Source organism: Corylus avellana, chromosome ca7, assembly GCF_901000735.1.
Source record: "Corylus avellana chromosome ca7, CavTom2PMs-1.0".
Lineage (NCBI taxonomy): Eukaryota > Viridiplantae > Streptophyta > Magnoliopsida > Fagales > Betulaceae > Corylus > Corylus avellana.
Window position 1 is genome coordinate 83041 of NC_081547.1, and position 27221 is coordinate 110261.

A 27221-nucleotide genomic window follows, 5' to 3' on the forward strand; every position below is an offset into this window, starting at 1 on the left:
TCCGACCTTATTCGAATCACATAGCCTCTTTGTGCGTCTTTTCTTTCCCAACGGCGAAAAGTCCATTTTCCGTTCTTCAAATCGCGAAACCCTCTCTATCAAGCGAGTCTTTTCTCGGACGATTCATCAACTGGTCACCCTCATCCTCATAAGGTGCCTATTTTTCTTAATTACGACATCATCCGTATTGTTATTTTAATAATTCATGTTTGCAATCCAATTTTGATATATTACCCAACTACACCCTGTTTAGTAGATATTGTATAATTTGTATATGAAATAGATCTTTTCCGTATGGATTCGATCAAAAACTAATCAAAATATATTTTGAGAAAATCCTGAATTTTAATTTTACTCCCACAAGCACAAAATAGCCGAGCGGAGAAATCTTGAGCATTAACTGAAACTCGGTCTTGTTTGTGATCGAAATTGTTAGAATTTAATTTTTAAATGTTGTATGTTGGTCATTGAGGTACAGAAAGGGAGAGATGGGTGTGAAACAAGCTATAAAGAGCCTTGATGCGTTTCCTCGTGCAGAGGACCACTTGCTGCAGAAAACTCAATCTGGCGCACTAGGTGATGAACTCTCATTTTTCTTTTTAATTTTATTTCAAGAGCTGCTGATTGCAATGGTAACCTGATCGTTTTTTTTTTCTTCTTTGGTTTTTTTAGTCTCCGTCGTGGGTCTAGTGATAATGGCCATATTATTCCTGCACGAGCTGAGATATTATATTACCACATATACTGTTCATCAGGTTTGTATTTTATTTATTTTGCTGCCTCTTCCTCTTTTCTCTGGTGCTCTTCATTTCAGTTCACCAGATTTTGAAATGACTAGCATTTAGGCCCGTAAATCTGCTGTGCCAGCAAAGAAATGAACAATCGAGTTGATCGTGGTGAGGGTTAGTTATTTAAATGCACAAGATGAAAATGAAAAAATCGGTTCATAAAGTTAAATTGATCAAGGATTATAGTTGGTCTCAATATGCTTCCAAAGAATGATGTTTCTCTTAGTGGAGTACGGCATGAAGCATATTACAATCTGTTAATAGTAGTATGCCTGAGTGAAAATAATATGATATTTTGATCAGTTTGACTATTTTTATCCCCAGTGAATCAACCAAGTAATTAGATAACAAGTGATCCTTTTGGTGTGATGGTATAAACTTTATGAGCATGTGGGTCATCTAACTGATGTTCTCCGTGTTTCGGCAGATGTCTGTTGATTTAAAACGTGGAGAAACTCTTCCAATCCACATAAATATGACGTTTCCTTCTTTGCCCTGTGATGGTTAGCCTATTTCTTTCTTTTTATCTCTTAAGTAAACGCCAGTTTGTTTACATTTTTTTTTCCATCCTTGAGTGTTGGCTTTATGTTTCTGCATGCAGTTTTAAGTGTTGACGCAATTGATATGTCAGGCAAGCATGAAGTGGATCTTGATACAAACATTTGGAAAGTAAGACAATTTCCTACTTTCAGAAGTTTTTCTTTGCAGATTAAGAGCCTATTTGGAATTGCGTTTGAGAAATAGAGCTTTTAAGTCAAAAAGAGCTTTTGGGCAAAAGCTTCAGTTTTAAGCTTTTGCCAAAAGTGTTTTTTGGTCATTTTTTTGCTTTTTAGACCCTTAAAAGCGCTTTTAATTTTTTTACCAAACGAGTATTTTTTTCTTTAAACAGACTTTTTGAGTGTTAAAAGCACTTTTAAGCCTCTCAAATGCAATCTCAAACAAACCCTAAGTCAACATAATGTCTTGCAGTATTTGCTGTGTATTAGGGTTCTATCCCTTTTTTCCACTTTTTTTTATGAATATTTTTCTTTATCCAAAGGATCTTAATGTTGTAACTTTTAAGACATTAATAAATGCATTGCACTATCTTGATAGTAGTTTTTTGAGATTTGGAGGCCAGTGTTCTCTGGATCAAATGGCAACTCCTCTTTCCATGAATAAGGGTAAAGGGTCAATTCATTTGTTTAATCCAAGTAGGTGCGTGAGTTTTGTTTGCCTATCCCAAAATGGAAAAACAAAAATTAAAAACAAGAAATGATGTATTGAATTAATTTTTTGTAAGACTTTTGGTGAAGGATGAACTATTTGCATTTTCTTCCCCAGGCTGTTTAGACTTTGAATAATTTGCTTCATTCCCTGAGAATCAGGAACGACATAACTTCCTTCATAATTTGCTGGCTCATTTGGTAAACTCAGTATCCACTACATAAATACCAAGTGCGCAGCAAACATGCCTCTGAATCTATGTGGATTAAGTTAAGGAAAGATGGAGTGATTGACAAGATCCATTTGCTTCTTCAAGGACTTAAAACACTAAAATGATTAGGTTCCCAATTTCAAACGTCTAGTTTTTTACTGTAAAAGTTCTATCGACATCAACCACGCAAAGAAAGTTACTATGAAGGAACTGGATAATTTGGAGTTGACCCATTGGGGAGGAATCCTCCTGTTTGTCCATCAAAATATGGGAAATGAGATAGAATTTTTGTTCAGATAGTTTCAGCTTCGAAAAGTAGAGTCATCATATCCACTCTATTTACCCTTCCTATGAGACTACAATCAGACGTGATTTCAATCATTTTGTCCATCTTTATCAAGACATTGTCAATGTAGTCTATGGGTCTATTTGTTTATTGTTACTAGTATTTGATGGTATGATGTACTTTATCTAAGCATGAAATTCTTCTCATGTTTCCATGTATTCAAACATGATCACTTTGCAACTTATTGGTGGATTTAAGCATCAAATGCCTTTCATGTGAGAGAATAAAAAGGTTTAAATCCAAAATAATAATAGAATTGGTGGTGTTGGTGGTCGTGCAAAAGAAATACAAGGATTGTAATATTAATTCAAACATCGTTTCTTTTTTTTTTCTTTGTAGAAGCAGGTGGTATGTATTGACTAAAGGGAATCATTTTTTTTTTTAATCGATTAGTATGCTAGGGGCTTATAGTGATATTTATAATACTTTTTTGATAAGTAATGTTGTGTATACCAAAAAGCGCAGCGGGCACACTCCTAGTACGTGGGAAGTACACAAGAGAACGCCTAATTAGAAGAAGAAAAGAGAACAAGAAAATCGGAAAAACTAATCACTAAAGGAGCTAAACAAACAGTTGTCCAAGTGAAAAGAGAAAAGAAGAAAAAGGATTTGAGCTCCTCCAAAGTCCTCTCAAGATCCTCAAAGCTTCTCACATTTCTTTCCCTCCATAGGCACCACATAAGGCGAAGAGGACCGTTTTCCACACAATAGCACTCCGAGAACTACCTCCCGTCAACTTACAAGCAAAAAAATTCACCACACTACTAGGCATAACCCAAGATAGCCCAAAGCGACTAAAAATAGCATACCATAATTCACGGGCAAGGGGGAAAAAGGCCGTTTAAATTCGAGAACATGAGGCTCAAAGCGGAAGGGTTTGTGCCCCTAGTGAAACAGTGGTGGGATTCTTATGTGTTCCAAGGTACGCCTAGCTTTGTTTTTGCTTGCAAGCTCAAGGCTTTGAAGATGAATTTGAAGACACGGAATGAGGAGTTGTTTGGCAATATAGGTAGGAATAAGAGGATCCTTCTTGAAGATCTCCGAGTGTTTGATGTTCATGAAGAAAGTAGGGCCTTGGATGAGAATGAGTTAATGAGGAAGGCTAAGCTTGTTCGAGAGTTAGAGAGGCGTACTCTTATGGAGGAGGTGAGTTGGAGGCAGAAATCGAGGGTGATGTGGTTAAAAGAATGAGATAAATGCAATAAATTTTTTTCACTCCATAGCCAACTCTAATAGAAGGCACAATTCTATGGACACCCTTATGATTGGAGACAGCCCTTCTTCCAATCAGGAGGAGATCAGTGAGCACATTCTTGAGCTCTATCAAAAGCTCTTTCCCAAGCAATGCAGGGGGAGGCCTATGGTAGATGGTATTCCCTTTGATTCCATTTCGGAGGTGAAGGTTGGTTGGTTGGAGAGAGACTTTGAAGAGGAAGTGGTGAGAAAGGTAGTGTCAAAGATGAATAGAAATAAGGCGTCGAACCTCGATGGGTTTTCTATGGCTTTCTTCCAAGCTTGCTAGGAGGTTCTAAGGGAGGATATTATGAAGGTGTTTAGGGATTTTTATGGTGGTGGGATGTTTGAAAAGAGCCTCAATGCTGCTTTCATTTCGCTTATTCCAAAGATTAATGGAGCTATCAATCTCAAAGACTTCCGCCGGATTAGCCTTGTGGGGGGTATCTACAAAATCATTGCTAAGGTTTTAGCAAACAGATTGAAGACAGTTTTGGATAAGATAATCTCCAAGTCACAAAGTGCTTTCATCAAAGGTAGGCAAATTCTATACCCTATTTTGATTTCTAATGAATGTCTTGATAGTAGGTTGAGATCTAGGAAGCCAGGGGTCATTTCCAAAATGGATCTAGAAAAAGCATATGATCGTGTGAACTGGGATTTTTTGTTGTACTTGCTGAGGAGGAGGTGTGGTTTTGGGGGGACTTGGTGCTCATGGATAGAACATTGCATCTCTTTGGTGCGGTTTTCGATTCTGGTCAATGGCTCTCTTAATGGGTTCTTTAGTAGTTCCAGGAGCCTAAGACAAGGGGACCCCATTTCTCCTTTGTTGTTTGTTTTTGTGATGGAGGCTTTTCTCTCATCTTCTGTTTGTCGATGACACGTTGATTTTTTGCAATGCTATGCCCGGCCAGTTATGTTATTTGCGTACTGTGTGTTTTGCTATTTGAAGTAGCTTCCGATTTGAAGGTTAACTTGGCTAAGTTAGTGTTAATTCCGGTGGGGAATGTGGATCAAGTGGGAATGCTAGCCGGTATTTTAGGTTGTGGGGTTGCTACTTTGCCAATAAAGTACCTTGGTCTTCTGTTGGGAGCCTTTTATAAGGCCAAGCATATTTGGGATGGCGTTATCGAGAAATTAGAACATCAGTTGGCCAATTGGAAAATGTTGTATTCGTCAAAGGGCGGTAGGGTCACCCTTATCAAGAGCACCCTTGCTAATTTGCCCACTTATTACTTGTCTCTTTTTCCTATCCCGGTGAGTGTTGCTAACCACATCGAGAAGTTACAACACAATTTTTTTATGGGGCGGGATAGGTGAAGAGTTCAAGTATGGGTTGGTGTGATGATCAACCGTTGAAGCATGCTTTCCCTTCCTTGTTTGGTATTGCGAGGTATAAGGACGCGTGGGTGGAGGATAATTTTAGTTGGAGGAATTGGAGGGCTGAGTGGAATGTCCTTTGTGTGCGCTGCGCCCAAGATTGGGAATTGGATGGGGTCTCATCTTTCTTTGAATTGCTATACTCTTGTAAGGTTTCTTATGGTAATGCGGACCGTATTCGATGGTCCTTATCTAAAAAGGGTACGTTTGAGGTGAAATCGTTCTATAAGGCCTTGTCCATTCCAGATTGTGGGGGGTTTCCATGGAAGAGTATTTGGCGCTCTAAAGTGCCTTCGAGAGTAGCATTTTTTGGGTGGACTGCGGCTCTCGGTAAAATTCTGACACATGACAATTTTTGCGAAAGCGGAGAATTGTGGTAGTGGAATGGTGTTGTATGTGTAAGAAGAATAGGGAGTCTGTAGATCATTTGTTGATTCATTGTGAAGTGGCTACTCGGTTATGGAACTATGTTTTTACCTTGTTCGGTATTGAGTGGGTCATGCCTCAACGGTTCATTAACTTGTTGTCTTGTTGGAATCAGGTGGGGGGTAGGGTTATTTCTAAAGCCATTTGGAGGATGGTTCCTTTATGTATCATGTGGTGTGTTTGGCGGGAGAGGAATGCTCTAACATTTGAGGGTAAGGAGTGTTCAGTGGATGGGATGAGGAAGAATATGGTCTCTATGCTACACTTGTGGGTGTTGGCTCATCATCAGAGCGTGGTCCCGACTTTAGATGAGTTCTTGAGTATGTGCTCTTTGTATATTCCGTAGGGGTTTCTATTGTATATATCTGTTGCATTAGGGTTGCGCCCCTCTGCGCTTTTTTCAATAATATTCTCATTACTTATCAAAGAAAAAAAAAAAAGGGTGAAGAGTTCAAGTACCATTTAGTGAAATGGTTGAAGGTTTGCACTCCAATTAAAGAGGGAGGGCTGGTTATTAGAGATTTAAAGGTGTTTAATCACGCTCTTCTAGGGAAATGGTTTTGGCGCTATGGGACGAAGAGTGATGCTTGGTGGGTGGTGTTCTTTGGAGCCTAGAGGAGCTTTTGGGGTGGGGTTGTGGAAGAATATCAGGAAAGGGTGGGATACTCTCAAAGGCCTTACGAGACTTGTGGTGGGGAATGGGACTCGGATTAGCTTTTGGCATGATTTGTGGAGTGGAGATACGGTTCTCAAGGTAGCTTTTCCAGTTTTATTTGGCATTGCTTGTGCGAAGGATGCCTCGGTTGCGGCTAATATGGAGGTATTGGGTGGTTCCAATTAGTGGAATATGAGTTTTTCTAGAGAGGCACATGATTGGGAGGCAGAAGTCTTTGCCTCCTTTCTCCAGGTGTTGCATTCAACCAGAGTGAGACGAGGGTGTGAAGATGGATTGTGGTGGAGCTCTTCAAAAGGAGGCATTTTCAAGGTCAAGTCCCTCTTTTACTCCATAGCTTGCACTGAAGGAAGGAGATTCCCTTGGAAGAGTGTGTGGCGAACGCAGGCTCCTCCAAGAGCAATTTTCTTTATGTGGTCACCAGCTCTGGGCGAAATTCTGACCTTAGACAATCTAAGGAAGAGGCACGTTATTGTGACGAAAAGATGTTGCATGTGTAAGAGAAGTGAGGAGACGGTGGACCATCTTCTTCTTCATTGTCAGGTAGCTTCTGCTTTGGGGAGTTCCATTTTTGGTTGTTTTAGGATGTCTTGGGTGATGCCTAGACAGGTGTTCAAGTTGTTCGCCTGTTGGTGGTCTTTTGGAAGGAGGGGGAGTGCCATAGTTTGGAAGATGGTTTTTACATGCCTTTTTTGGTGTTTATGGAGGAAGAGAACAATAGGTGCTTTGTGGACTTGGAGAGGTCTTCGAAGGACATTTTATTCTCGTGTTTTTATACTTTGTATCTTTGGACTATAGCGTTTTTATCCCTGTTGTCGATTAGCTTTGATGATTTCTTTGTGTTCTTTTTCTTTTCTAGTTAGGTGATCCCTGTTGTATACTCCATGTGTAGCCTTACGCTTTTAATAAGACTAGTTATTACTTATCAAAAAAAAAAAAAATCACAGGCAATATCACAGTGAAGAAGAAGAAGATAATCGATGGTCTCCCCATCCGATTTGCACAAGTAACATCTATTGACCACGATTAGATACAATAGAACTAAAAAAAAAAAAAAAAGGAATACTAGTTACTCAAGAACTAGGAACTCTAGTTACAATAGAACTAAACTAGGACCTGTTATCTGGACTCCTTGGATGATATCAACTCTATCACGTTTTCTCTCCTAGTTGCTTAGTGTTTGTGAACGGTACAATATGTGCTTTAACAAGGTGAAGTCAAAGGGCTTTGAGGATCAGGTGAAAACATGGTGGAAGTCCCATAGTTTTCGGGGATCCCCCCTCGATATTATTGCAGAGGAAAGGCCCCTTATCGAAGGATGAAACGTTGAGAAAGGAAGAAATTTATACGGACTTGGAGAGGTTTATTCTCCTCAAAAAGCGAGTTGGAAGCAGAAGTCAAGGCCTCTTTGGCTGAAAGAGAAAGGAAAGAACACTAAATTTTTCTACTGGGTGGCAAATTCGAATAGAAGAAACAACAACGTGGATTCTTTAGTTTTTAATGGGTTATTGTCTTCAGATTCTACTGAAATTAGAGAGCATATTTTGCAGTATTTTTTTTATAAAAAATTAAAAAATTAAAAAATTTTAAAAAAAAAAAAAAAAAAAAAGTAAATTAATCTCATTAGAAAACTTAGAGAGACGCAACCCGTGTACACAAGAAATATACATGAGAGATTCCCTATAATGGAGTAAAAGATGAACAAAAATCCAAAAATTCATTCTAACTAGAAAAGTGAGGACTATTATATGACGCCATCCATGCATAAAGGGATTTGAGCATCACAAATTTTCATTTTACCACCAAAATCTCGCTATCTATTTTCTCCAAATGCGCCACATTAAGTACAAAAGAGCCATCTTCCAAACTTATACAATATTCTGGCTCCCACTTGACCTCTCCAACTAGCCAATAACTTTATAACCTTTCTAGGCATAATCCACTCTACACCAAAAAAAGGGAATTGTGCAACCAAAGTTCTCTTGCCACTCTACACCATATTGTGCTCTTCTACAATTAGCGTTATGCAGAACAATTCAGCTGGTGGCCAAAAGTGGATGACCTTTCTTTCACATGGTGTTATTCAAACTTGTTGGGAGGTCATTTAAGAGGATATCGTGGAAGTTTTCTAGGAGTTTCATACCCGAGGGAAGTTTGAGAAGAGCTTCAATGCAACTTTTATTTCTTGTATCCCCAAAAAAGCCGGTGTCGTGGATATTAAGGACTTCTCTCCTATTAGTTAGTGGGTGGTGTTTATAAAAAGTCTCTTTAGGTTCTAGTGAACAGGCTGAATATAGTGTTGGAGAAGATTATTTCTAGTTCTCAAAATGCGTTCATCAGGGGGAAGCAAATTTTGGATTTAGTTTTAGTACCTACTGAATGTCTTAATAGTCGAATTAGATTAGGGGAACCTGGTGTGTTGCGTAAATTGGACTTAGAGAAGGCTTACATGTTAAATTATCACTTATTGCAAAAGCTTAAGCTGATAGGAACGGATGAATTTAATAATTTAACTTATATAACACTTTCCTTCATGTGTGGGCTTAAACTCTCTTTTAATATGGGTTTTGATTTTTTGTCTTTTTTGTGTAGAATGGGACCTGCCTAGAAATGTAATTGAGTTGTTGGCAAGTTGGAGAGGTAAGATGGGAAGCTGATCTTAGAAGTTTGGAGGATGACACATTTATGCTTAATGTGGTTCATTTAGAGAGCGGAATGCAATGAGCTTTAAAAATCGTGAGATTTCGGTTTTAGAGCTAAAGAAAATATGTTTAAATCTCTTTATACATGGACAGTGGCATATAATAGTCCGCATTTTTCTAGTTTCCACTTCCCCCAATTCTTTTAGGGGTCTCTCACTTTCTATTGAGATTGATTTACTTTTTTTTTTTTTGATAGGTAAGTAACTGATATTATTAAAAGCGTGAGGCGCCCCAAAGTACACTGGAAGTATACTAGGAACACCTAACTAGAAGGGGAAAAGCGTACAAGGAAATCATCATAGCTAATCGAAACTGGAAAAACATATGCTACAGTCCAGAGATAGAGAGTATGGAAACAATAGGCTAAAGTGTCCTCAAAAGACCTCTCCACATCCTCGAAACACCTATTATTTCTCTCTCTCCATATACACCAAAAAAAGCAAATAGGCACCATCTTCCAGACTGCAGCACTCCCCCCCCTTCCTGCAGACCACCAACAGGCTAGCAACTCGAAAACCCGACTAGGCATCACCCATGATAACCCAAAACGGCCAAAAAAGGCACTCCACAAAGCAGACGCCACCTCACAATGAAGAAGAAGATGATCCACCGTCTCTTCACTCTTCTTGCACATCCAACATCTGTTCACCACAATCACATTTCGCTTTCTGAAATTATCTAAGGTTAGAATTTTCCCCCAAGCTGCCGACCACACAAAAAACGCTGCCCTTGGGGGAGCCTGTGTCCGCCACACGCTCTTCCAAGGAAACCTCCTCCCTTCCGAACATGCCAAGGAGAAAAAGAGAGATTTTACCTTGAAAGTACCTCTTTTGGAGGAGTTCCACCATAATTTATCTTCCGACCCTCTTCTTACTCTAGTAGAATGTAACACCTGAAAGAAGGAGGCAAAGGCCTCCACCTCCCAATCATGAGCCTCTCTGGAAAATCTCACATTCCACTTAATGGACCCACCTAGCATCTCCACGTTATCCGCAATTGAGGCATCCTTCGCACATGCAATACTAAAAAGGATCGGGAAGGCTATCTTGAGAGCTGAATCTCCACACCACCAATCATGCCAAAAGCTAATCCTAGTCCCATCCCCCACTTCAAATCTCGTAAAGCCTTTGAAAGTTTCCCACCCTTTCCTAATATTCTTCCATAACCCCACCCCACACGTCCCTCCAGGTTCAACAGAACACCACCCACCCCATAAACTTCCATACTTCGCATCTACCACAACTCTCCACCAAGCATCTCTTTTCGACCCATAACGCCACAACCACTTCCCTAAAAGAGCACGGTTGAAGACCAATAAGTTCCTAATACCCAACCCTCCTTCCTTGATCGGAGTGCAAATCTGCGACCACTTCACCAAGTGGTATTTGAACTCTTCTCCTATCCCTCCCCATAGAAAATTGCATTGAAGCTTCTCAATGCGCCTAGCAACACTCACCGGAATATGGAAAAGAGACAAGTAATAAGTGGGCAAATTAGCAAGAGTGCTCTTGATAAGGGTGACCCTACCCCCTTTCGACAAATACTTCCTTTTCCAGCTGGCTAACCGGTGTTCAATCTTCTCGATAACTCCATCCCAAATATGCTTGTACTTATAAGAGCCTCCCAACGGGAGACCAAGATACTTCACTGGCAAAGTAACCGCCTCACATCCTAAAATACCGGCTAGCAAATCCACGTGCTCCACAGTCCCCACCGGAATAAGCATCGTTTTAGCCAAATTAACCTTCAACCCTGAAGCAGCTTCAAACCACAGAAACAAACACTGCAAGTAATGTAACTGGGCAGGCCTAGCATTGCAGAAAATCAAGGTATCATCGGCAAATAAAAGGTGAGACTGTAGTGTTGCCGATTTTGAAGCCTTCTAACAGCCCCCTCTGAACCGCTACCGAAATCATCCTACTCAATACCTCCATCACAAACACAAACAGTAAAGGAGAGAGAGGATCCCCTTGTCTCAAACCCTTGGAGCTGCTAAAAAAACCTTTGGGAGACCCATTTACCAGAATCGAAAACCGCACCGAGGAAATGCAATGTTGAATCCAAGAACACCATACCCCTCCAAAACCACATCTCCTTAGCACATACATCAAGAAGCCCCAATTCACATTATCATAAGCTTTTTCCAAATCCATTTTGCAAATGACCCCTGGCTCCCCAGATCTCAGCCTACTACCAAGGCATTCATTAGCAATCAAGATGGGATCTAGAATCTGCCTACCTTTGATGAAAGCATTTTGCGACTTGGAAATGATCTTATCCAACACAACCTTCAATCTGTTTGCTAAAACCTTGGCAATAATTTTATACATACCTCCCACAAGGCTAATCGGGCGGAAATCTTTGAGATTGGTGGCACCAGGAATCTTCGGAATAAGTGAAATGAAAGAAGCGTTTAGGCTCTTTACAAACATCCCTCCAGCATGGAAAGCACTAAACACCTCATAATGTCCTCCCTCACCACATCCCAACAAGCTTGGAAGAAAGCCAAAGAAAACCCATCGGGGCCCGAAGCCTTATTGCCATTCATCTTAAACACGACCTTTTTAACCTCTTCCTCTTCAAAAACTCTCTCCAACCAGCTAGTCTCTTCCTCCGAAATGGAATCCAAAGAGATACCATCGACCAAGGGCCTCCAATTGTGTTGCTCAGTAAAAAGCTTTTGATAGAATTCGACAATATGCTCACTAATCTCATCCTGATTCGAAGAAAGATTATCCCCAATCATCAAGGTCTCTATCGAGTTAAATCTTCTGTTAGAGTTGGCAATGGAATGAAAGAATTTGGTGCACTTGTCCCCTTCCTTCAACCAACACACCCTAGATTTCTGTCTCCAACTTATCTCCTCCATAAGAGTACACTTCTCTAATTCTCTAACAACCTCGGCCTTCCTCACTAACTCCTCCTCGATCAAAGCCCTACTTTCTTCGTGCTCATCAAACACCCGAAGATCTTCAAGAAGCAACCTCTTATTCCTCTCAATGTTACCAAACACTTCCTCATTCCAAGTCTTCAGATTCAGCTTCAGGGCCTTGAGCTTGCAAGTGAAAACAAAGCTCGGCGTACCTTGGAACTCATAAGAATCCCACCATTGTTTCACTAAGGCAACAAACCCATCCGCCTTAAGCCACATATTCTCAAACCTGAACGGCCTTTTCCCCTGGGATACCTCCCCCAACTCAAGAATGATTGGAAAGTGATCCGAGCAAAGACGAGGAAGCCTCTTCTGCCTCACCCCAGGAAACCAGGCTTCCAATCTTGAAGAAACAAGAAACCGATCGATCCTAGACCATAGCGGAGGATCTTGAGAAACTGACCAAGTGCAAGCACCCCCTGCAAGAGGCAAGTCCATAAGCCCTTGTTCAGAAATGAAATCAGAGAAGCTCATCATAGCAGAATCCAGACTAGCTCCTCCTGATCTTTCACCAGGGAATCGAGTAACATTGAAATCTCCCCCTATACACCATGGCAAGTTCCACCAACTAAGAACACTAGCCAACTCGTCCCAAAGGAACCTTCTATCCCTATCAAGATTTGGACCATACACTCCTGCAAATGCCCACATCGAGAGATCTACCACATTCTTGAAAGACACGGCCATGGTAAACTCCCCTATACAGACATCGATCTTCTTCACCACCCTAGTATCCCACATGATTAAAATTCCACCCGAGGCTCCACTCAAATCCAAACAACACCAATCCACATGATTTCGCCTCCATAAACTGCGAACAATGTTTCTAGACGTACTCCGTATCTTGGTTTCTTGAAGGCAAACAACATCTGCATTCCAACCCCTAAGCAAATTACTCACCCTCAAGCGTTTGTCCCTCTTATTCAACCCTCTTACGTTCCAAGAAAGTATACTTATCTTCATAAAACTCCGACATTCCCCCTCCCCTTCCTGTTACCCCGAGTCGAGCTCCCACTTCTAGCATCATAATTCACCGAGCACTCCAAATTCCTCATCTCCCTTTTCCCCTTAGTGCCACTACTTGAATTAGTTACCATTCCATTATTTCGGGGCTCCTCTTCCAGGGAATTTAGCAATGCTAACAGCTGCAGCTTATGACCCACAAACGAAATCCCCAAGATCGGATAAATCTCATTGGCACACTGAATAACCCAATCTGAGTGTCCTGCCTCACCCCCTGAATTAGGATCATAACTGTTCAAAGGCGAAGGCCTCTCTGTTCCACCCGCTCCTACCCTCCCATCTTCCTTTCTTCTAGCGTCATCACAGACTTCCCCTCCAGAACTCATAGCTACCATCTGACCAGCCCCTCGAGACTCAGTCAAGCCTGAGCACCTGAATCCTAGATTAGAAGGATCACCATCCCAATAGGAACAAAAACCATTCAACCCGCCATTATCCCCTTGTTCCTGCATATGACCCAGACCCTCACTTGCCTGACTGTTAACCTGTATCACTTCGCCGCCTGACCAGGGCACCAGAATACCCTCATTAACTATATCTGGCATCACCGGCATCCTCTAGTGCAAGGCAGCGTCCCCACTACCCAGAACCACCTTCCCCGGCGATCCTCCAGCTCCAGACGCCTCCTCGGACTCAACCCACTCGAGAATCTCACCAGCGGCACTCAAGAAATTCACCTCCGGCGATGTCTGGTTTGACAGAGACTTCCCCCTATCCATAATCACGACCGCCGAAGCACTAGGATTATCGCCGACCAGTTCTGTGGCACCAGCGACCACCACGAGAGGCCTCTTCGGCGTTGTCTGACACGAAATAGTCTTCCCTCCGGCCTCTCCGGCTTTGTTTGGCACGACCTCCAGAGTACCACAGCTACTTCCGGCCTGAATCGACGTTCTCTCCCCGCCGAAAGACACTCCGAGTCCATCAGTAATAGCTTCCACTGAAGCCGGCGATATCTCCTCTGTGCGCACCCCTACCGCCGCTGACGTCGACGCACCTGGGTCACCTGCCGGCGAGCCGATCGATCTTAACGAGTGAGAGGACCCTGTGGGTCTTACCCAGTTAAGACCTGACAAGCTTGGGCTGGTCTGACCCAGACCCAGGCCCACCTTCCTTCGCCTATACACAGCCACCACTTTCTTTTTGCCCTTAAGCTTTTTTGTGGGCCGTTGGCCTCCCCTCTTAGACCTATCCTTCCCCTCCAGATCATCACCCTCCATATTCATCTTCTTGGGCTGGGCCTCCCCTTGCTTGGATGAAATCCCTCCTGCCAGACCACAGACGCACGCCCCTCCAGCCCATGAATAATCATTCTTCTCTCCCAGATATTTAATAACAAATTCAATCCTATCTAGACCCACGTCAATCTCTCCCCTCAGCCTACTCAACGACTCCTTCGCATTAATTAGTTCAGTTTTCACATGAAACCAGTGCTGCACTTCGAGCCTACCTACCCCCTCCCATCCCTTCACGTGATCAGCTCCAATATCCGATATTGTCAGCTTTGCCGAGGAATTCAAACTACTTGCCGGAGGCGGTATCCTGCTCGCCGGAGCCCAGTTGCGAACATCCCGTGGCTCCCCTGCCTTCAGGTTGCCCAATCCCACCACGTCAGAAGATTGGTTTTTCTTTGGTCCCTCCACGCCACCCCCGCCAATCTTCGCCTCAATACTTGCCTTGTGCGAGCCCATCTCCTTCTTCGTGTGAGCATGGAATTGCTTATCCTTCACTGCAGCGGCCTCCTTCAACCATTTAGGTACCCTGGCAATCGGCTTGGAGTAATCAACAAAACAATCATCTGCTGGTTTCAATGACGATCCCAAAACTTCCGCAAAACTCCTTCTTCCCGCCCCCTCAAACTTCTTATCTACCCTGACCTCCTTGACCTCGCACAGGGAGGACTTAGCCAGACGCACCTCAGAGATGAAACGTTTCCAACCTTGTCCAACTCGTCCTTCTGGTACAATAATCGAACCTGTTCTCTGCCTACCATCAAACTCTTCTACCGTCAGAAAATGCTCATTCCTATTGGAACATTTCTGCGCTATTATCCGTGGAAACCCTGCTTTGGATTGGTCCCAAAAAACCTCAGACGTTTCCCCTGCCACCAAGTCTTCCACAATGCGCACCAACCACATCAACTCATCCTTTTTCAAAAAAATGGATTTTTGCAACCTACTGCTTCTTTCAAATATCCTCACCCCTGTACTTTTTATCAGCAGCTCAAACTTCTTGGACTCCACAGACCACCTTCTCGCATCAGCCATAACACCAACCGAACAACTAAACAATCTAGACACCCTAACAGATCACACCATATCGCCTTGCAGTAAGAATTTCAATCAAATATTTAGTATAAAAAGGATAAGTATCACGAGAACGATAGGAGCTTACTGTAGCACCCTTAGCCCCAGATGTAGTCATAGAGATTGATTTACTTATTAGAAGAAAAAAAAAAATCTATGTTCTTTATAATAATTTTCTTTTATCCTGTTATGGTGCACATTCAAATAATCATCTTTCATCCATTATTGTTTGTTCTGCATGTGCGTATATTGGGAATATGTTGGTTGTGACATTTTGAATCACTAACACTGAGATGTCCCTGAGTTGATTTTAAGAAATAAAATAATATGAAACCTAAGTAAAAATACTGGAATATTGTATTAATGGCCATGCAGTTAAAGGAAACAATAAAAGAACTTGAAAATTTGGTGCCAAAATAATTGTAAGGGGATTGGGAAAATTTGGTGGCTGAGGCAGCTGAACCATGGGCCAGTTCTTGGTCCAGTTTGATCTCATCAAGTTTTGAAAATTCTGATAGAGCCTGTGCATCCCAAATGAGTACCTGCTTGAATCTAAATTTGATAGATTTATAGGAGTAAACTTTTGGAAAGCTATGAAGTTTATTACTAATTTTCTCATTACGGAATCTTTTGGGAACTGTTGGGTAAAGTATATATTTGTGACTTTTCTGGAAGATGGTGGTTGTTTAGATGCATATGAATATGTAGGCTTCAACACTTCCATGGTGAAACAGTTACATTGTGCCTTCTATAAGTTTTGTCATTGTTTTCGGTGAGTTTTAATCGCAAATGAGAGGCTACTTGTATGTTTTTGTAGCCTCTGTCTGTCTCTCTCTTTCTCAACACACACACAGTGACTGTTACATACAAATACATATCTGATGCCTATGTGTGTATGTGCATTTATTTCAGGTATACCTTTGAATATATTCATCTTTTATTGTCCTGCTTACATCTTTAGAGTTGTTGCAGCTGCGCTTGAACAGTTATGGTCATATCATTGGCACTGAATATTTGTCTGATCTTGTGGAAAAGGAGCATGCAGCGCACAAGCATGGTAACCTGGTGCACATATATATTCTGGTCTAAAAGAAATTTATCCTATAGCATAGATTCCGACTTAGAACTTTATCTTTTGTCTACTTGTCTTAATATTGCTGAGACAATTAAAAAAAAAAATTTGTCCGTAAGGTTTTCAGCTTTTTGTTTTTTCTGAGTGCCTTTAGACATTTTTCTACGGGTGCTTATTCAGTTGAATGTTTAATATTTAATAAAGAAATTTGGCCAGATGGTGACAAAGATCAGCATGAGGATGCAGACCAGAAACTTCATGGCTTTGATCAAGCTACAGAAAATATGATCAAGAAGGTGAAGCAAGCAATAGCTCATGGAGAAGGATGCCGGGTATTCTTTCTTAAGAATTTTGAATGTTTTGGATTCTAGGGTAGTCCATTAACTTGAAGGTTAAATTTACAAAAAGAAAGACCTTAATGTTTTGTTCTACTTCTTTTTCAGGTTTATGGGGTCTTAGATGTCCAAAGGGTTGCTGGGAACTTTCACATTTCAGTGCATGGGTTAAATATTTATGTTGCCCAAATGGTCAGTTCACATTGAACTTTAAACTTAGTGGGAGTGTTCCATTAAGGATTGGGCTACTCGATTTTCTTTTCTTAGCTGCCTATTCTAGATGCTACTTACTTACATATGATGTTTTCTTTCACAAGGTAGCGCATCTATATAGCATAGCTGAAAGCGGACAAAAAAAGCTGTTCCCATAGCGTTACGTAGGCTTAGCTTAGCCTCTTTCTCTATCTATATTTATAATATCACCAGTGGACAGCGAACAAAAAGATAAGATGCCACACTAAGAAAGCAATCCAATCAGGAACAAGGTAGTTGATTCCATTTAATATTTAGGAATTTGCCAAGTGGAGCACCAAACCTTTCACTGTACTAAATTTTTTTTTCTCATGTTCAGAAATTTCAGAAAATTCTTTTTTGGGGATATTGACTCTCCAATTCATGGGTGGGCTTTTTAAAGTATATAGCTTTGTTTAAAAATTTTAGGGTTTTTATTATCAAAACACTGCACAGATAACAAATATGTGCAAGAGTTCAATCTAAATCTCCTGCGAACAGGTTGAGCATCTTTGATAGTTCTAATGTTTGCATAAAATATCGTATTTGTCTTTTGCTTATCTCATTTCACTGGATCATAAGTGTAGTTTAATTTTCAACAACGATATACTTATCAAAAAAAATTTCAACAACAATATCATCTTCTTCTTGGGGGAGTAATTATGGATCAATGACCCATTTTGAAAAATGAGCCATTTTAATTTTATCACCCCAAAACTTTCCATTTTTCCCCCTATGAAGAACCCCAAAGGTTACAAATTGTGGGTTTTTGTCCTTCTGTCAACGTATCCTTAAGCAAAATTAATGGAATACAAGTGTGTGCTTTACGTGGTCATTTGAGTGATTTTTGTGGCTGTTCTTTCCATATTTATTATTTAGGGACATGTTTGCCCTTAAAACTTTTTGTGGAAGGTTGATTTGCATTCTCTAAGAGTTTAGGTTTTTGTTTTTTTTTTATAAGTAATAATGATATAAAAAGCGCAGAGGGGCGCAACCCACATACACGGGAAGTATAAAAGAGAGCGCCTAAGAGGGAGAAAAATGAAAGAGGAAATCAGAGAAACTGATCCCTATAGGAGCAAGCCAAGCGGCTGTCCAGGAATACAAAGTAAAGAAGAAGAAATGGGTCAATTCCTCTATGGTCCTAGTGGAGTTCTCAAAGCATCTAGCATTCCTTTCATTCCAAATACACCACATGAGACACAGAGGGATCATCTTCCACACTACTGCACTTCGGGAACGTCCTCCCGACCACCAACAATCGAACAAGCGCCTCACCTTGCAAGGCATGACCCAATGCAACCCAAATCGATCAAAAATAGTATGCCAAAGAATGCTCGCGGTCTCGCAATGGAGAAAAAGATGATTGACTGACTCTCCATTCTTCTTACACATACAACACCACTCCACTATCACTGGGTTCCTCTTCCGCAGGGTGTCGTGAGTCAAAATTTTGCCTAAGGCCGCGGTCCACCCGAAAAAAGCCACTCGCATAGGCACCTTAGTACGCCAAATGCTCTTCCAAGGAAACACCTCATGATCTAAATTAGACAAGGCCTTGAAAAGTGACTTAACCTCGAACTTGCCTTTCTTAGACGATGACCATCGAATACGATCCTCAGAACCTGTGGATATCTTGCAAGAGTACAACCGGTCCAAGAAAGCAGAAATCAAATCCATCTCCCAGTCCTATACGGGCCGCACAAAAATGACATTCCACTCGACCACTCCACTCCTCCACATGAAGTTATCCTTCACCCAAGCTTCTTTCTGTCTGGCAATGTTGAACAAGGACGGGAAAGCATGCTTCAAAGCGGAATCCCCACACCAAATATCATGCCAAAAACGAACTTTTGAACCCACCCCCACCTCAAAACGGATGCCTTTGGCAAAAAAATCCCAACCTTGACGAATGTGTTTCCATAAGCCCACACCATGGGAACCCGAGACCTTCTTTGTGCACCACCCACCATCCTGATTTCCATACTTAGATTTGATAACCTTATACCATAGAGCCTCACTCTCATTCGCATACCTCCAAAGCCATTTTCCTAAGAGAGCTTGATTAAACTGATGCAACTTTCGAATGCCAAGCCCGTCGTACCGAAGGGGACGACAGACTTGATTCCAATTGACAAGATGCATCTTAGGCTCGTCTCCCATCCCTCCCCATAAGAAATCTCTTTGAACTTTCTCCAGTCTTTTGACTACACTCATAGGGATCGGAAACAGAGACAAAAAGTAAGTCGGTAGATTAGAGAGCGTACTCTTAATGAGGGTTAAACGACCTCCTTTAGAGAGATACATTATCTTCCAACCTGCCATCTGACGCTCCATCTTTTCGATCACATCATTCCACATAGCTGTATATTTATGCGCCTCCCCAAGAGGGAGACCCAAATACTTCATAGGCAAATCGGCAACACTACACCCAAGGATATCTGCTAAACCCTCAATGTTCTCCACCTCCCCAATAGCCACAATTTTAGACTTTCCAAGATTCACTCTCAAACCCGAAACAGCTTCAAAACACAAAAGAATAAGCCGCACATACCGGATTTGCTCGATCGAAGCTTCACAAAAAATCAATGTGTCATCGGCAAATAAAGAGTGAGAGACCACCAACTCCGATAAAACCCTATTTCCCACCGAGAAGCCAGACAAAAAGCCTAAGTCAACCGTCGCATTCACCATCTTACTCAATGCCTCCATAACAAGCACAAAAAGTAACGGAGAAAGCGGGTCCCCTTGCCTAATTCCCCTCGAGCTATTAAAGAAGCCTTCCGGAGAACCATTCACAAGAATGGAAAATCTAACCGACGTAATGTACCACTCTATCCAAGCCCTCCACCTCTCGCCAAAACCACATCTATGCAGCAAATACAACACAAAGTCCCAATTAACATGGTCGTAGGCCTTCTCCAAGTCTAATTTGCAAAGAACACCTGGCACCCCTGACTTCATACAACTATCCACACATTCATTTGCAATAAGAACCGAATCTAGGATTTGACGACCCCCAATAAAAGCATTTTGAGAGTAGGATATGATCTTACCCAACACAGTTCTCATCCTGTTGGCAAGAACCTTAGATACAATTTTGTACACCCCTCCCACCAAGCTAATGGGCCGAAAGTCCTTCATCTCCACCGCTTCCGCCTTTTTTGGGATCAAGGAAATAAAAGTTGCATTCAAGCTTTTCTCCAGCTGTCGTCTACAATGGAACTCGGCAAAAACAGCCATAACATCATTCTTAACAACACCCCAACAAGCTTGAAAAAAAGCCATGGAGAAGCCATCCGGACCCGGAGCCTTATCACCTTCCATACCTTTAACCACCTCCCAAACTTCCTTTTCCTCGAAATCTCTTTCTAACCACCTTTTATCCTCCTCATCAATGGACAAAAAAGGCTGGTTGTCCATTCTAGGTCGCCACGTGCTTTGTTCCGAATATAAGCTTTTATAATACCTCACAATGTGGTCTTTTACCTCGGCCGGATCATCGGATAAAACGCCATTAATACGAAGCACTTCCACACGATTGTACCTGCGATGAGAGTTAGCCATTTTATGAAAGAAACGAGTATTGCGGTCCCCCTCCTTGAGCCACAAAACTCTCGATTTTTGGCACCAATGAATTTCTTCACACAATAAGGTGTTCTCCAAATCTTTCACCATATCCGCCTTTTGGGCCTTCTCCTCTTGTGCTAAGCCCCTTACCTCTGCCAACTCATCCAACTCCTGAATACCTCCCAACAACTCCTTTTTCTTCCTCCCAATGTCTCCAAACACCTCCTCATTCCACTTTTTCAAATCCATTTTAAGGGATTTCAACTTCTTAGCTAGCACAAAACTAGGTAAACCCTCCACCGAATAAGACCCCCACCAAGACCTAACCTTGTCAACAAAACCTTCAGCTTTAAGCCACATATTTTCAAATCTAAAGCATTTATTACCTCCGCAAGGAGCCCCACAATCCAATAGTAAAGGGAAGTGATCGGAAATCAAGTGCTGAAGTCTTCTTTGTGACACTGCAAGGAAATGATCTTCCCAATCCGAGGATATCAAGAATCGGTCAATCCTAGACCAACTCTCATTTTCTTGATTATTAGACCACGTAAATTGACCCCCCATCATGGGCATGTCCACCAAGTTGTTCTCTGAAATGAAGTCCGAAAAATCCATCATGCAAGTGGAATTGTAAGAAACACTGGAACGCTCACTAGGAAACCGAACAATATTAAAATCCCCTCCAAGACACCAAGGAACCTCCTACACATTCATCAAACCCGCCAATTCTTCCCAAAGGGCCCTTCTTTCCCCATCATCATTCGGACCATACACTCCCCCAAAAGCCCACTTCCAATTGTCCTCCACATTTTGAAAAGAGCATGCCAAGGAGAAAAGCCCCACACAATCCTCCTTACACTCCACCACCCTTTTGTAAAAGCTTAAAATGATATAAGCGTCCCTGTTTAGGGTGCAATTCTCGTGAATGATCTAAAACTTGTCACTTGAAACTTAGGTGCCATATGGTGATTAGAAAATGGGGTTGGTGGTGTTATCAACATGTTAAATATATCCTTGAACGTTTTTTTTATAGAAAAATTCACTGATGTATCTGATATATTTTCATTAACGTTTCAATATAAAGGGATTTTAAAGTGTTAAATAAAATTACAGTGTAGTAGCTTGCATATCTTTTTTTTAATGTTGCAAAATAGCTTGTATATTTTTTTTAGGCAACAGTTGTCAACAGAATCAGATCAAATAGGTCCAGATTTCCGAGTATCGAGTATGGTGTAGCAAGGATAGCTTGTGTATTGTTTTAGGGAGTAATGCTACATACTATACTCCCATCTCACGTGTTATTGAATAAAGTTATGGCTACATAGTACACCTCCATCTCACGTGTTATCGAATAAAGTTGTGAGAATGCATATTTGAGAGTAGTTACACCACACCAAACGTCATGCCAAAAACAAATATGGAACCCATCCCCAACCTTGATGGAGACAAAGTTGGAGAAATTCCCCCAAACATTCCTAATATTCCTCCAAAGGCATACCTCGTAAGGCCCTCAGGCTTCCTCTAAACACCAAACCCCACTTTGGACCTCGTAGTTCTCAACATTCACATGTCTTCATAAAGAAGTCTCCTCTTGTACAAATCTCCAAAGCCATTTACCAAGTAGAGCTTTATTGAACAACATAAGGTTTTTAACTACCAACCCTCCTCTAGGAACTAAGGAGCAGCAGAGTTCACTAGGTGAAACTTGGGCTCACCGCCTAGACTATCCCAAAGAGAGTCCATTTGAAGGTGCTCCAACCTCTTAGCTATACCAACTAGTAAACGAAAAGGGGATAAGAAGTACATAGGTAAGTTGGATAACATACTCTTGATTAGGGTAAGGCGACCACCTCAAGACAAGTAAATCTTCTTCTAACTAGCCAACTTCTTTCCATTTTTTCAACTACCTCGTCTCAACTAGCTCTTGACTTAAAAGAATCACCTAGTGGAAGTTTCAAATAAATCAAGGGAAGAGAAGAGATGCTAAAACTGGGAATATCGGCTAGCTCTTCCTGATGCGGTACATCTCTTGTCGCAACTAAAATAGATTTTCGTAGATTAGCCTTCAAGCCCGAAATTGCCTTAAAACACAGGAGAATGTTACCCAAATTATAGATTTGATCTCAATCTGCATCACACATAATAAGTGTATCATCTGCAAAAAGGTGGGATTTTCTAGGGGTAATGTTTTGGATGTTTCCGGATAAATAACCTCCAACCATAGCTATAGAAAGCATCCTACTAAGAGCCTCCATGACAATCACAAAGAGGAGAGGCGAGAGAGAATTCCCTTGGTAGAGGCCCTGAGAGCTACCAAAGAAACCATGCAAACCACCATTAATCAAGATACGAAAGCAGGTCATGGAGAACAACTCAATCTCAACTCATATAAACTTGATGCAAATTCAATTCGTTTGTTGAACAGATTGAGCTTGAAAAAAAAATTTGGACTCATTTATTGAATGTGTCAAGCTTGTATAAACTCAACTTAACCCATATAAGCTTGTATAACTTCATTTTTATTATTTTTTATACTATTGGTTTAACTTTGTCATAAGAATATTTTAAGTATTTGAAAAGATAAATGGGTTTTTTCTCCTAATTTGATAGATATAGCTTAATCCTTGCAATTGCGATACACACACATACAAATATTATTTTTTTGATAAGTAAACACACACACACACACACACACACATATATATATATATAATCCAAAATTGCATATTTAGATTTAAGATAAATAACTATTTCATGATAAAAAAAAAAAATTATATATGATTTATTGCTAGTACAAGGTTAGTGAAGTTAATTTTTATAAGTTTAGAAATAAAAATTAGTTTATCTAATTAATCAAATGATGTGTATATATATATTATGTGTGTGCGCACACTAAAAATCTACTTATAAAGACTTGAGATTGATTTGTTTAAAATTGTAGATTAAGATTTTATATAAATAGTTTATTTCATGATGAAATATTATATATGATTTATTACTAGTACATGGTTGGTGAAGTTAATTTTTATAAGTTTATAAATAAAAAATTAGTTTATCTAATAAATTTGAATATTAAAATCATAGTAATTATTAAATCACTAATAATTAGCATGGATTTAAGAAAAGTGTAAACTATTATAATATCTACTTTATATGAGGAATGAATAACCAAATTGAATAGTTCGTGAACAATCTCAGTCTTTTCGAAAAATAAATTAACCAAGCTTGAACATATAATTTTTTTGTACTTGTAAAAAAAAATTATCTCAGTGAAAAGCTCAAGCTGGGATTGAACATGAAACAAAACTAAACAAACCAATCTTAAATATTCATTACTCTGCGCCACGCAGTTCGATTACACCCCTATATATAAGTGTCCTTTGTGTAGTATGCTAGTCAAACATACATCCAATTGCATTTAAATATCCAGTTGTCAAATCATTTAAATTACTGACTCGGACATGTGTTTTGTAATTCCACCATGCTAATCACTACAGTAGAAGTGATGGATTTTTTCTCTACATTCTTTACCCAAGTGAAAAATAATTGAAACAATAAACATTTTGTGCTGTTTATTAGTTATCAAAGAAAAAAGGGGGAAAACATTGTGCTGTTTCCTGTGTTGGGTTTTCCCGCTTGCCGGCACTGTTTCCTTTTTTCTTGACGCTATACATCATGAGTGTTGTATGCCACTTAAGTGGTTGCTTCGTGCAAAAAATGTGTAAGATAGGACTGTATCCCAGTTATCCCTCCAAGATCCCTCTTAATTGGAACCAACATTGAGTGATGACCAAAAGACCAAAAAGGGGTTTGGCATATTAATTTGAAAATGGAAAACAACTTGCTTTGTATCCTTGTACCTGGCTGAACATGATAAAAAGAAATTGAAGCAAGAAACTTTTACCATCAAGCTGATCTGTTATGCTTAGATATTTTGCATGTATAGAAAAGTCTTATATTCTAAGCCAAGCATGCACTGTATTTGTTCAGAAACTATTTTTTTATTTTCTGAAGTAACTTAAATGAATTTTTCTTCTGAAGTCACTTTGGATAATTCCTGCCTTAATTGTTCATTGTCTTCTACTTTCTACTTACCAGGTACCTTGTCTTTCTTCTTTTTAACCTTGACAGATTTTTGAGGGAGCTACACATGTGAATGTCAGTCATGTTGTTCATGATTTGTCATTTGGCCCAAAGTATCCAGGAATCCACAACCCACTTGATGAGACGGTGCGGATATTGCACGACACAAGTGGAACATTCAAATATTACATAAAGGTATTAATCTACTGGCTTTCTCTTGATTAACCTTAACCTGTAGATCTGTGGTCTACATTTCAATGTCAGCCTTCGCCAGCTACACTTAGGTTAAGGCCTCAAATAAAGTCTTATTTTGAGTTCCTATAATGATTTTGTGTTCTCCTTCTGACTCTATGTGAACAATACTTCCCATGTATGCAGATTGTTCCAACTGAATATAGATATCTCTCAAAAGAAGTTTTACCAACTAATCAATTCTCTGTCACGGAATACTTTTCCCCCATGAAAGAGTTCGATAGGACATGGCCAGGTTGGTTTATGTGATTCATTCCAATGTTTCCTTCTTTTTTGGGGTGGGGTGGGGTGTAGACTGGGCTGGGGGTGAATTCTTGATATTGATTATGAGTCCCATTATTTGCAGCTGTCTACTTCTTGTATGATCTGTCACCTATTACTGTGACCATCAGAGAAGAGCGTCGCAGTTTTCTGCACTTTATCACCCGGCTTTGTGCAGTGTTAGGCGGTACTTTTGCTTTAACGGGTCTGTGTCCTATCTCTATTTTTTTATTTGCACCAAAGTCATTATTTGGAAAACAGAAGGCACGTTTAATCCAATTGGGACAAGTATGGGAAAAAAGTCTTCTTTGAAATGCCAAAGAACAGAAAATTATGGAATGTTCAGAAATTTTTAATATAATTGGCCTACTTAGTTGTTTTGAATTTGCGCAAGAGGGAAATTTTTGGCTTCAGCTTGCTTAAATTGCCACGTTTATGACTACAATATCCTAATTATTTGGCCGACTACTTTTGTCAAAAAAAATGAACCTAAAGAACCAAATTCTTATGTTTCCCACTCATTGGAGTTGCAATAAGTTGATCTTCTGGAGTCTAGGCCATTTGAAGTTTGATACTTCCTGCTTTAAGTCTCAACATTTCCTTGCGCTTGGGAGCCTTCTCTCATTCATTTGTTTCCTTCCTGGTGTGTTATGTATCGTCTTTATTGTTTTGATATCTACAACTTTCTTTTACTTTTACCTCAACAGGAATGCTTGACCGTTGGATGTTCAGGCTTCTTGAGGCTCTGACTAAGCAAAATGCCGGAAGTGTATCCCGGTAAAGTGAGGGTTTACTATAACCATGAATTTCACATGGCATCTCCAAGGGATTCTTGATGCAAGCAACGTGATTAATTTCTTGACTTTCAGCATGTGACCTTGGATATGAAATTCAAAGGCAAGAGTCAAACTCGACATTGCTCGTGTATTTTCTTTTTTTCTTTTTTCCCCTAAACCATTTCAAGTGACTTTCTGTGAAGTTTGTCTTATTTAATGAATAGAGAACAGGTACTTACCCGAAAGAGAGAAATGTGTGTTTTGTATCTTTTACTTATCTCTTGTCCATCTCAATATAAGAAATGGAATATGTGAGACCACATATTCAAATCTACCATTGAATATGTGAGATCACATGTTTGGTGCGGAAGTAAAGGTATCACCTGAATGAAACAATGGAATACCAACTTTGCAAGTAATGCACAAGTCCCTAAAAGAAACAATGGAATATCAATTTTGTAATTATTCTAAAATATTAACATTGCAATTTTTTTTTTTTGACATGTCCACACAAGAGGAGGGAGAGAAAATTTGAATTAGTGATATTCGCTTTATAAGGCGTAGTTTTCAGCCGATTGAATTACTCTTTAAAGACAACATGGCAATTCTAATACTTACTAAAAAAAAGTTAATAATTAGTTATGATTATTATGTCAGCATTATGAGATACAAATGTGGTATATTGAATTACCACTCTTTCTTCTTTTAAATTAAATTAAATTAAATTTTAAAAAAAATAAAAAAAATAAAAAATAAAAGAAATGGTAGGTAAATTGATCTTATGATTTGAGGTCGAGACAAATGGTTGTGTTTTAAAGAGTGACAAAACACTCTTTGAGGTAAGCAACCAAAAAGAAAGTCATAGTTAAAAAAGTTGACAAAATTTGTTAATGTGCCTACATTAATACCAATCATATTGTAACATGTGTCACTTACAATACAATACAAAAAAAAATAATAATAATAAAAAAAAATTAAAAAAAAAGGACAAAATTTGTTAATGTACTTACCACATTAATACCAATCATATTATAACACATGTCACTTATAATATATATATATATATATATATATATATATATATATATAAAAAATAAAAAATAAAATAGAATGATAGTCCAACAGCCTTTGGCTAAAGAGAGAAGGATCCCAGTTGAAATGCAGTGAGGGCAAATTTGTCTAAAAATTTTGTCAAAAAAAATGTGGACAATTTTGCCCTCCTAAATGCACTAACTTGATGCTCTCCAATTCATTTGATATGAAGATAATCAGTTTCCTTAGCTAAAGGGGGGGTTACTGAACCAATCCAAGACACTAATTTTGATTATTTATAAATTATGTCTTTGGTAATTTGTACATAACCAACACTTTTAAAAAAATAATAATAATAATTAAATAAAATAAATAAATTATAT

At 39.8% G+C, this 27221-nt stretch overlaps 1 protein-coding gene across 2 annotated transcripts; it reads left to right on the plus strand.

Annotated features, from left to right (window-relative positions):
• Positions 1–26079, plus strand: LOC132186177 (uncharacterized). Of its 2 annotated transcripts, none has more exons than XM_059600019.1 (12): positions 1–153; positions 473–576; positions 673–755; positions 1216–1291; positions 1390–1457; positions 16199–16283; positions 16515–16630; positions 16742–16825; positions 24566–24712; positions 24896–25004; positions 25116–25235; positions 25738–26079. In XM_059600019.1, the coding sequence occupies exons 2-12, from the start codon at positions 489–491 to the stop codon at positions 25809–25811; spliced, it is 1050 nt and encodes a 349-aa protein (XP_059456002.1). In that variant the 5' UTR covers positions 1–153; positions 473–488; the 3' UTR covers positions 25812–26079. The 2 variants fall into 2 exon arrangements, with proteins under 2 accessions (XP_059456002.1, XP_059456001.1); XM_059600018.1 differs by having other exon boundaries at positions 479–576.
• The last annotated feature ends 1142 nt before the right edge of the window (positions 26080–27221 follow it).

Excerpts from the sequence above, each read along its gene's own strand:
- LOC132186177 (XM_059600019.1), top strand. The coding sequence starts at position 489 with ATGGGTGTGAAACAAGCTATAAAGAGCCTTGATGCGTTTCCTCGTGCA. Across the intron at positions 1,458-16,198 it reads TTGATACAAACATTTGGAAA|CTGCGCTTGAACAGTTATGG; the intron begins GTAAGACAATTT and ends GAGTTGTTGCAG. Across the intron at positions 25,005-25,115 it reads GTTCGATAGGACATGGCCAG|CTGTCTACTTCTTGTATGAT; the intron begins GTTGGTTTATGT and ends CATTATTTGCAG.